This window comes from Cynoglossus semilaevis, chromosome 19, assembly GCF_000523025.1.
Source record: "Cynoglossus semilaevis isolate Cse_v1.0 chromosome 19, Cse_v1.0, whole genome shotgun sequence".
NCBI classification, from domain to species: domain Eukaryota; kingdom Metazoa; phylum Chordata; class Actinopteri; order Pleuronectiformes; family Cynoglossidae; genus Cynoglossus; species Cynoglossus semilaevis.
Window position 1 is genome coordinate 13,171,546 of NC_024325.1, and position 11,915 is coordinate 13,183,460.

The 11,915-nt window shown below is 37.0% G+C and overlaps 1 protein-coding gene across 3 annotated transcripts in view; it reads left to right on the forward strand.

Moving 5' to 3' along the window:
• Positions 1–11,915, forward strand: part of zbtb16a (zinc finger and BTB domain containing 16a) — a 155,153-nt gene that overhangs the window by 54,554 nt on the left and 88,684 nt on the right. For all 3 annotated transcript variants that reach the window (XM_008333082.3, XM_008333084.3, XM_008333081.3), the window contains exon 3: positions 6,174–6,271. In XM_008333082.3, coding sequence (XP_008331304.1) covers positions 6,174–6,271 — 98 coding nt within the window. The remainder of the gene's footprint in view (positions 1–6,173; positions 6,272–11,915) is intronic.

Here is an 11,915-nt window from a genome sequence, read left to right on the forward strand (position 1 = left end):
CCCTCCATCACTTCGTCTTTTTTTTTTCATTCTTTCTGCGCAGCTTTTATTTACTCACGTTGTTTCGTGTTGTTTATGGCTCCCCTCAGGACCGGAGGAATTATGGAGGATGGAAAATAATTTAGAAAAATAAAAGATGAAAGGAGAGACGAGGATAGAGAGCAGTGTCGAGGCGAGAGATGATAAAAAAATAAATAACAGGAAGTCATCAGGCCAGGCCGGTGCGGCCTTGTTTGGCCTTTTCACTGTTTGGGTCTAATAAATGAGATGGTGGTGATATGAGATGTTGACGGTGTGATCCGGAGAGCGTGAGTTTCCAGGCCTTGGATCATTGGATCTAATGAGGTTTGGCAGTGGGCTGCTTGCCTTCCAGCCCAATCATGTGAAATCTTGATGACTCACAAAGCACATGAAAGGACCTCAGTTATTTTCACTCATTTTTATTGTGGCTCGGCGTCTTTATTTGGACTTTTATAAACTCTCGTGTTATAAATAAGAGGGTGAGAAGCTTTTTATTTTTGCCATCCATCAAAAACAAACCAAAGCCCTGTCTTTAGTGGAGATTTTTGGGACCATATGAAATGAGTTTTGGGGTGTTTGGAGTATTTTTGACGAACCTTTTTTTTTTCCTTTTTGCAATTAACTACATTTGAGTTACTTTCTAATTAGTTTATATCTAACTTGTGTGACCCGTGGCAGTTTGTAGGCACTTTCATCTTTTCCAAGTTAAACCCCGAATATTTTGTTTCATTATTTCTGCTGACTTTTATCTACTACTACTTTGGGCTGAAGGTTGTTTTGGCTGGTTGCTTACTGGCGTTTTTTTATGATTAACTTTTAGTTATCTGTCTGCTGAGTTTTAGTCTGTTATTGACTTACCATGGGCTACGTTTGGCTCACCTTTATATATAATTTGACTAAATTAATAAAGTTGATTTTAAAATGACTCTAATATTAAGTCATGTGCTACGTCTTAGCCATTGTTGACGATGCTATTACTATTTACATATATGAGTGCGACTAACATTTTTTCTGGCTAACTCTTAATTATTCTGATTTTTTTTCTCTTATTAATATTTAGTCTCATAAAATAAAATTCTTTTATCACTATTAGAACCATGTTTAAGTTTTGGTACATTTGAACTTTTTTCCCCAGTGTTTTTGTTTAATGTTTTGGAAACATTTTATTTATATTTTTGCAAACTTTTAATATTTAATATTAAAAATATTTCTATGTATTGTTAACGAATTATTTTTTTTTTCAAATTTGATCCCACAATAACACACAGGAAATGCGTCTCCTCCTTCAGAGATTTCAAACTTCACCAAGAACTAATCTATGGAGCCATTAACAGCCTCAATATGGACAATTTAAAGGCAATTTCAGAATTTTCCGAGGCGTTTGGCCCCGAGCTCCTGCTAATTTCTGACCCTGTTGTTAGCACACGTGCAGCTAAAGTTATAATTTATGTCAGATCCAGTTGCAGGAATGAAAAGGAGTAAAAAAGTTATAAATTATGTCAGGAAATCTGTTGCTTTCCAATAACGCGAGCCTTTAATCGACTCGTATTTCACACACACACACACACAGATGCACTGAGGCGGCCCTCCCCTGGATAAAGCTCGCCTTTTACGAGGAAACACGCCACATGAGGTGATCAGCATATGTTTTGTTGACATAAATTTCACATTTATTGCCGTTGTCAAAAGTGACTGTTGGACAAAGTCGATTATTAACTGAGTAAATGGCCTGAGAGAGTTTTATGAGAACTTCCTTAATGGCTACAGTCGGTCTGTTTCAAATCACCCTCCAACCCCACATGAGCTCACACACGCACAGAAGATGGTGTGTGTGTGTGTGTGTGCGTGTGTGTTATCCGTGTTGGAGCCAAATCACTGAGCTGAGACAATATTTTTATCATCCTTCTACAAAACATTAAACATCACTGGAGTCAAATTACAGTCTATTATTAGCCGGCTTTAATCATATTCCCCATTTCATGGCAAATAAAACTTACAGAAGAACCCGTTGTTTACTCTCAGGTGCTGTTTAAATGCACCTTTTAGAGTTTAATGGGGGTATATGTTTTCACCCTGGTGGACTCTTTTGTAAATTTAAAGGGCAAATTTATCAAATGTTCGCCATTAGCTATTAGCTTATGCAGTTGTTTTCTTGACGACAATAATGTCGACATAAATTTACCTGTAACTATGACTAATGTTCACAATGCATATATTTTTAACTAATACTTAAAAAGAAAAATTAGGCGTTTATTTAAGTGATATCATACTGTAATTTTTTAAATTAGGCGTTTATTTAAGTGATATCACACTGTTTTTTTTTTTATTATTTTAAACATGCTAGTTGGCTAACTCTTAGATTTTAAGATGATTTTAAAATCATTTTAAACATGCTAGTTGGCTAACTCTTGGATTTTAAGATGGTTTTAAAATCTAAATCTTTAGCATATATTCACTAATTTCAAGTTTACAATTCCCAGTTAGATTTACTTACTTAATGCTCAATCATTTCTAGCCTTCACTCGCTAACCTTTAGCATTTTCGTGGAGCACAGCTGGACTTTTGCAGCCGAATTTAAATCATGATATTTTGAAATCATAAACGGAGATAAATTATTTATTCACCTTAATTCTCACCCATATTTTTTCCATCCTAAGCTGCGATAAAACACTCTGTACTTTTTCCTCTCGAAATAAGAGGTACTTGTACTTTTAGGAATATTTCCTTCTGATTTATTCATCACCTGACTAATATATATTTTTTAATATTTTGGATTTTTTTTTGGTGGCCTGAGGCCATTCCAGGCCCCATTATATCACATCACCTCAGTATCATTTCACACACATTAGCTCCAGTGGTTAATTTTAACATCGTTTGGCCCACTTTTGGCTATATTTCCTTTTTTATTAGCAGACATAAAGATGGGAATAGGAGGTCTGGCATCACAGTGGAGTCAGTGTAGTTAACTGCCATAAGAGGATGCTATTAGAGCCAACAACAGAGCGACTTGTGAAAGTCCTAAACCTGTCCTTTAACAGACTAAATTACTAGAACATCTGCTCTTAGCGTTCTGTTGAACATCGTCTAATGCGCTCTTTCAGCGTACATAGCGGCGGCCATTGCAGTTAAATTCAACTCGCACTCGGCGCAGACACACAAAGGCGCGGTGCGGCGCGGTGTGTTCATCAGCACTCACTCTTGTACGTTTTCACAAATACATGGTGTCGTTTCCACTACCAGTGGTTGTAGTGAGTCCATCTGAACCTTATCAGTGCTGCGTTCAGGGTCCACAATGGTCCGACTGAGGTGGGACACAAAGGGCCGGGGAAAGGCTTTGTGCTGCTGCCTGTGCAGTGAGAAGGTTTTCTTCATGCACTTTAATGCAGTTGGTTTGTGTTTTTTTTCAGAGTGTGTGTGTGTGCTCCTGTAAAGAATGAAAAGATTTTTTTAATTTTTTTATTTCACTCTTCATTTTGATTTTAGTTGTTTGGGTATTATTTAAAAACAAATTCAAAATGTTTGAAATTAAAATCATTTCTTATATTTAGATTTTGCTGAAGTTTAAATAATTTTCTGCCTTTGACTGTCATAGTCTTTAGCTAATTTTTTAACTGTAAAATATGCTTTTTTATTTTTTTTGTTCATGCCTTGACAACTTCATTTGTGTGTTTGCAGTGTAGTAATAAAAAACAAAGTCAACCTGCACTTCTTTTCAAGCAATCAATCCAAAGCTAATATATATTATATATATTTTCTATAGACATACAGTAGGTGACATCAGATAATGTGTCCTGCAGCCTTTGAAAATCCATCATTACAATGTAGAATTTTTTTTTTTTGTTTGTTTTTGGAACAACCACTAAAAACGTCCAAATGCTGTGGCGTCTGCTCAGCCCTGAGATAAAAACAACTGTAGATAAATTCATCAGTCTTTGCTGTTTTACTCATTCGACAGTGTCCACTGTACGGTGAAAAGTCTGATATTTACCAGTGTGTGAGAGAGTGTTTCTTTAACTGTTGAAAATGCTCCCAGCTGTGTCATTCCTGACCCTCTGTGTCACTTTCTTTTCCACTTTTTGTCTTTTTTAAATCGGTCTTTCTTTTCGGGGACTTTTGGCATTTTTATGGAGCCTTCTAATTAGTCACAAGTTGCCAAAGGGCCATTATTCTGGTTTGGGTTTCCAAGATCCTTTTCCAGTCATGTTTTCACTTAACACTGGGTAAATAGTCAAGACTTGGAGGACGTGTTCTCCCTTTCTCTCCCTCTCCCTCCCTGTCTCTTTTTTTACAGCCATTAATTGTCAGTCAGTTCATACTTGACTTCATGGCTTAATAACGGCTGCAGCAGTTGCCACAGGACACGCTCTAATGTCTCTGTCTGTCCCTCTGGAGGAACAGAGTAGGAAGAAGAAGTTGTAAATCAATTTGCATTCAACATCTGACATCATCAGTCAATTTTTTTTTTTTTTGGGGTAAATGGCACCTCCTCTTCCTACTCCCCCTTCGTCTCCTCTTGAGGCCTGGTGAAGATGGATGGCTGTCATCTTTTCCCAAGTTTGAGCTCATCTTCTTATCAAGGGCATCGTTTCCCTGAGAACGCGTATTATCAGTCAAATTTATTGTGTGTGTGTGTGTGTGTGTGTGTGTTGGGGGGGGGGTTTATCACCTGATGCTCAGATCCAGACGTTTTTTAGGCGCTCACACACGATCAGTCACACTTCAGCTGTACATCCTGGGACGTGTGTTATTTTCAGCAGTGCGTAGAACATTCTAGAATTCAAACCATTTCCTCATCACAATCCAAGAACAACCAATAGAATTCAGTTTGATTTAGTTTCACAATGCAAAAGAATTAAATAGAGTTTTTTTTAATATATATTGTTTTAAAAATTGCATTAGAAAAGAAACAAATGGACTTTTTTTGTTAAACTATTCTTTTTGTTTTGTTTTATTTTCTGAAGGATATATGTTTTTAAATGGTCATTCTTTAGCTTTTTGCTATTTTGTTTTTAATTTTTTAATTTTTTTTCTATTTTTTCTATTTTTTATATAAATTTTTAATTTTTTTTTTCTATTTTGCTAAATGAATTGTTTTAATTATAATTTATTTTTTTAACCTGCATACTTTTATCTGAGCATTTTTTTAATCTTGGTTTGTCAGCCTTCATCAGAAAACAAGATTATTAAACTAAAAGAAATACAGTTAATATAGTGGAAAAACGACAAACAACGATAAGTCACAAACTTTATCCAGAAAAACTGACAAAGCCACAAATTCAACAACTCTTTCTGTGTAATTTGTAGTGTAATTTAAAGTACTGTTGTTTGATGTTCTCCAGGTATGTCTCCAGGTATTTGAAGTTTCCCAGAAAGCTCAAGGCTCAGTTGCAGTTGTTTGACAACTGTCATCTCCCCAATTACTTTCAGTGCTTCACTCCCTCTCAGGGATAATGATTTGTGTGAAGACCGTGGGCTCTGTGGGAACTGTAGGACACACACACACACACACACACACTTACTGTTTTCTGTGTTTTGTGAGCACTTCTCATGTACATACCATGTTCCCCTTGGCCCTTACTGTTAACACTCCCAGATATATGCCCCGTCCTAATACAGTTCTGACTCTAATCTAAGTTTAATTCCAACTTCGCAAATAAACCGTCTCGAACCGACTGGTCTTTCCAGAACAAAAGTGTAATTTTTACCAGGAAGCCCCGCCCCCTTACACTCCCACACACACCTTGAATATTGTCAGGTGTTACTGAGTTTCCAAATCTTCCAGGCCTTTAGCACCAAATCAGATATGGACTCTGATTCTTGTCTCCTGAACTCTGTTACGTCCTCATGGCTGGTTCTTTTGAAGAAGACACTTGATTTATTTTATATTTGATTTGCTCTCAGTCTGTGTCGTCTTAGAGTTTAGAAAAGTCATTGCCATGAGTGTCTTGGTCATGTGTCTTTGAAAAGTGTGTTTGCCAGGATATTTCTTAGCACGTCAATCTAATTTGTAGCTAACGATTAGCTGTTTCAAACCTCTGTCTGGCAGGATTTCAGCCTTTAAGCTCTTGGGTTGTGAATGTCTGTACTGTTGGTAAAAAAAACATCAACTCAGTGCTAATGTTTTTTCCTTTTTTCTTTCTTTGTCTGAACAGGAAGATGCACAGTGAAATGAAGACCTACGGCTGTGAGCTGTGCGGGAAGAGCTTCCTGGACAGCCTCCGTCTACGGATGCATTTGCTTTCTCACTCAGGTAAGGGAACCGAACCCAAGTGTTCTGGAACCACACCAGAACTCTATCCTTACAGAACCACGATGGTAATTTGTAAATATCTTTTAGATGGCGGGATTTGCTGTCGTCACGTGTGAGATTAATTTTAAGCCAAACAACTCACTAATTATCGAGATTAATTTTAAGCCAAACAACTCACTTATCAGCCAAATTTGTTCAACCAAAACAGAAAACGGTAAATAATGGAAAAGTGTTTACACAGTTTATACAAAAATGCATATATGTGCATAAATATAGCTCTAATTTATCCCAATTTATCATACAATTATAAAGAAAATTGATAAAACTTGATAAATATTAGAATTTGTTTAAGTAGAAATTATTTTAATAATTATTATAATAAATATATCTGGTAATAATAGAATAAATAAATAGAAAATATGAAAAGTATCACAATAACAAATTTAACACAAACTCCATCTGGGGAAAAGAATATGATTCATCAAAAAAAAAAAATCAAATTTCCTTGTATTTTTCTTCTTTTTCCTGTTTAAGTGATGTTTTTTCTTGTGATGTTGAAAGGTTAATATCTCTTTTTAGATAAAAAGGTCCTAGATTCTGTGCATCAAAAACAGTTCATGCCCCTTTGTTTGGCCTTGGTGCAGTTGTACAGTGCTCTCAGTCCAGCTCCGCTGCAGCTTATTTATCCGCTCGTTTCTATCAAATCTCTCTGCATGTTATTTCTTTTACTCTCAAGGATGCTGCCTTGTTACCTTCGCGGCAGCTCGAGTGATAGTTTCAAGAGTTCCGTCCTTGAGTCGTTTTCATTTCAGATTGTTTATTTACATGAGTGAAGAGCAAGAAATGGCGAGAACACGGCAGCGCGGTCGGTCACAATCCAGAGCGTGAGAGTGACTCTTGGTGAAGTGAATCCACACTTCTGTGGAGTTTTTTTTCGCTCATAAATGTGTTTAACGTCCATTCAGAAACTCGGAGTGTGGGTGAACGCAGCGTACTGTGGAAAATAGGTCCTTTATGTGTTTGATAGAAAGTCTGATCAAAAGGCCAACACTGAAGTAGCTGCAGCTGAATACAGGAGGGGAGCTTGTCGCACGCTGCTGTTATAAATACTCAGGTTTGTGAAAGTGTGAATGTACAGTGTAACCCAGTTAGTTTTATTTCACTGGTTCATGGATAAAATTAGATCTTAATAAATCTGAGCGGCTCAGAGAGACGGACCTGCACGGCTTCATCATCTCCAGACAGAGACACCGTGTGGTCCCCGACCCCTCACCCAAACCTTAACCATAACAATGACATATGCCTGACGTCGGTCCTTACCTTACTTCTGATCAGACTCTCTCAGTGGGGACCTGTGAAATGTCCCCAGCAGCAGGCCACAGTGTCCTCCTAGGCAATAATATTTTCCAAGAATTGCCCCCGCAAGTATAGGTATGTGACGAGAACACACACATACCTGTACTTAGTGTGGACCACTTTAATGGGCTGGAGTCACTTTTTACTGGCAGCAAAAAGCTCCTCAGTTCTAAGGCTCTAAGTGCAGATGGAGCCGCTGTAAAAGTCATGGGATCTCAGAGGGAAGCCCTGCTACTACTACTACTACTACTACTACTATGATACTACTACTATTAAACATGTACACATAAACATACCTATATACTGTTGCAGACACACAATCCAAAACTTGTTTAACATGTATTTTTTTAATAATCCCATGAAAATTTCCAGTCTGGTATCAAGTGACAAAAGCTAGGAATTTTCAAAAGAAAAAAAAAATGTGCATGCTAGCTATTTCACGTGTAATTCCATCGTCCATCAGCTTTAAAACATGTTGCTATTTGCCCGTTCACACTGCTGGAAAATGTTTTCGTTTCAACAAAGAACCTTTATCTTAAATAAGCTTTTTTACATTTTGTTAACTGAGTTACCTGAGTTAGATTAACCATCGCTAATTTTTAGCTTCTTATTATCAAATATTTTTTTCTTTCCTTTTTTTTTAGGTAGAAAAAAAGCATGTGTAGCAGGTTAGGGTGATAAAGAATAAATTTACATAAAGTGGCTTGAACTTCAGGTTAGATGTTTGCCTTGAAAATACCATGTGTCATTTTTAAAAATGTTGTTTTACCTCAATTTAATTTCTGTGATTGTTTCTGATCACAATCATGACTGAGGGTGATTAATCCACAGCTGCCCTGTGATTAGTCAGACGTGTTCTGAATGGTGTTATCAGGGCCTGAAAAGGTACAAAGCCTCCTTCCTCCTGGTGCCACATACTGACAGTAACAGAAAACAATAATTTGCCAGGATCAGTCGTTTGTTTGTATGTGAGCAGATTTGAAACAATGACCGAGATGGATGTCGACTCCCGGGCTCTGTTGTGACAAAGACGAATGACAAACTCACGCTGAGCCCGTGAATTGGCTCAGCGGACGACTCAGCGTGTCCAATACAAAAGTTGCTGCGAGGAAATGTTTCACTGTTTATTTAAAAGCTGCAGTGCGGCGTCTCCAAATGTGAACCGCTGCTTTTTTTTTTCTTTTTTTTTCACTTAACTGTCAAAGCAGGAGGAGAAGAGCAGTGGGTCAGAAATTAGCACAGGTTTTGGGCAGAATGCCAGTGAAATGTGTGAATTAGCCCTTTTAAGCTCATGTGGTGATGCCTTTATTTTTAAAACCCATCAAAATAGAGGTAAAATTGACCAAATACAAGTCAAACATGTTCAGCTCTAGGAGGCGGTCGGACGTAGCTCCTCTCAAGTATTTAACTATTGCTAATGACCGCAGGCTGTGAGACGATGAGTGGCGGCTAAGGTTAGCAAAAAAAAGAAGGAAAGTTGCTTGATATAATATTGGTTAAAAGTTAGAATTAGGAATGTAAGACTCGCCTTAGCCAAAAATCAAAAAACTTAAGTGATTATTGGGACATATTTAAAGATTTAGGACGTCTTCTCACAGTCAAAACCATATTATATGGGTGGGGAAGAAAAACATCTTGGGCAACAGAGCTGAAGATGTGGGCAGTATATTTTTAGCAACATTGGCAGCGAGAGCACCAACTCTTTTCCTCTCTCTTCGCGTCTTGTTTTGATGCTCGACTTCCACCTGTACCGTTTCACACATCGCCATCGTCGCTTTAGTCTGAGATAAAAAAAAAGGCAAAAACAGGAGTTGGAGTGCAGACAGGTGACGTTTAGAGAAGGAGACAAAACTGACACTGAGGAGGAGCCGCTCTGATATTTTCTGTTGCTCCCCACCCCCAAACATTACCCCCTGCCCCAACCCCAGTTCCAGGGATTGACTCTCGATGCTTTGTTTCTGTCACATCTCTCGTTAATGTTGCCGCCACACCGAGTCCCAAAAATCTCTAATCTTTAGTACCACAAATAAAGCCAAACATGGAGGCAGGTGTAGAAAAATATTTTAAATGGCACCCTACCACCAAAATAAAATAGACGACCAAATTACTGAAGAAAAGCAAATAAAAAATGGATGTCGAACAAAATAAAAATGGGAAATAATGATTATAGAATTAAGTTAAGTCCATGGGAAAAATAATTTTGTTTGAATTTGATAAAAATAAAATCAAAATAGGAAAGCCTGGGAACACTCCATGTTGGCATGTAAAAGAGTGAAACATTTTTCCATTTGCCACAAAAAAACAAACTAGCCACTCAATAATATATAATCACATATCAAAGTTTTTTTGAGTGTCATGAGACTCAGTAGCTAAAATAATGGAGTCGAAGAAAACAAAGAGAATTTTTGATTTGCTGACATAGCCTATAGTTAGCCAAATGATGTGAGAAAAATAATATGAAGTACATATATATATAAATAGATTGTTTAAATAGAAAATTAGTAGAAAAATGTAAATTAGCCCTTTATGTTAGCACAATGGCTATCAGTGAATTGTAAATGGTCATATATCCCAAAATAGCTGAATGTTAGGCAAAAAATATTGAGTTAACATAACCACAAAAAATTAACGAAATGCTAAATTAGGTACAAAAAATAAATTTTCCCCTTTTTTTTTCCAATTGCAAAACCCTTCTCCGTCATTTGTTAGCTACTTTTACGGCTGTTTATGTCCTGTATATTTTAATCTAATTTCTCTGTGATGATGATATCACTTCATTGCCATCATCAGGCAGCTGGCTTCAGACTCCATAGATCATTGGTGGAGATGAAGGGGGAACGGGGGCGGCTTGAGACACTTGTTGGTATGCAGGGGGGGAGGGGGGGGGGGGGGGGAGCGGCTTGAGACACTTGTTGGTATGTGTATATTGTCGTTGATGTGAAACGCTTTTAGACGCTACCGCTACCGCTACTGCTACTGCTCCCCTTCTTCCTCCCTGTTTGTCAGTCAGTGTGTGTGTGTATGAGTATGAGTGTGTTTGTCAGTCAGTCTGTGAGTTGTTGTTGTACAGAGGACCTGGCGACAGGCCCAGTCTGGGCCCAGTGCCACCTCACAGGGTACAGTATGTACAGTCTACTGAGTGCCAGCTGGTTATATCTGTTTTTCTCTCTCCTTCTTTCAGTCTCACTCCTTCTCTTTACCACATTGTTTTGTTTTAAGTTTTTTTTTTTTTTTTTGTAAACACATCAGCCCTTCGTTGAGTGTTTGCAGAGTCCAAATCCTGCAGACGGGGATTATTCCGTGCCTGTTGCAGGGTCTCTGACTCAGCCTGTGTTGGAGCTGTTTGAGGTCAAAGATTTTCCTTCACTGAAAGGCAGTGGTTTAAGAGTTTAAGTTACAGTTAAAAACAAAACTTAATGACTTAGTTATAAGTATTATTATGTTTATTTTTTACCAGTGAAGACCAAACGAAGCACCTTTCTATTTTTCCCCCAGCATTATAAGATTTATATTAGAATATTTTATCAAATGTTTATTAAAAATATTTTATCAATTCAAAGAAATACAAAAAAATTAGAACGTATTTTATCAATTCAAAGAAATACAAAAGAAAAAATAGAACATAGACAAACTTGTTTAAATTTCCATAAGAAAACCAAATACAATGTTACTATAAAAAGTCCTAAATTGCCATGATTATAAAATAAATAAAGAAGCAATTTCCTGAGAATTATTTCGTAATTGTCAGAGATTATGTTCTTGGAAAAAGGAAATGAAATCCATAAAACCTCAAGAGTTCATTATTTACAAAGAACTGTTTATACCTTGTTGTAAACTTCCTGTAAAAATTAAAAGTGAGCAGTGACATAGAGATGAACTTCAACAAAATAAAATATGTACATCTGTATTTCCTCCATCAAAAAACATCTGTTTATGTTGTGGAGGTCATAAAACCCACCTGGACAAATTTGTTATGACTCGTATTTTCCCCCCGGAGACTTGTTTTATCATTATAGGATTATTACAGTAGGACCTTTACCCTTTTAACACACACACTCACACACTCGCATGTATCAGTTACTGCCAACTTTTCACCTCACTGCATTTATAGCTCTACAATGTTAATCCTCTGTTTATACTGTGTGTATAAGGACAGGATTAGCCTCTCAGGGTGTGGAACAAAGTATTTATTAGCAACCTAAATTGTATTTAGAGCCACCAGGACACTGTGTATATATGTATATATGCTTATATGTACAGTATATATATATATATACATATATATATA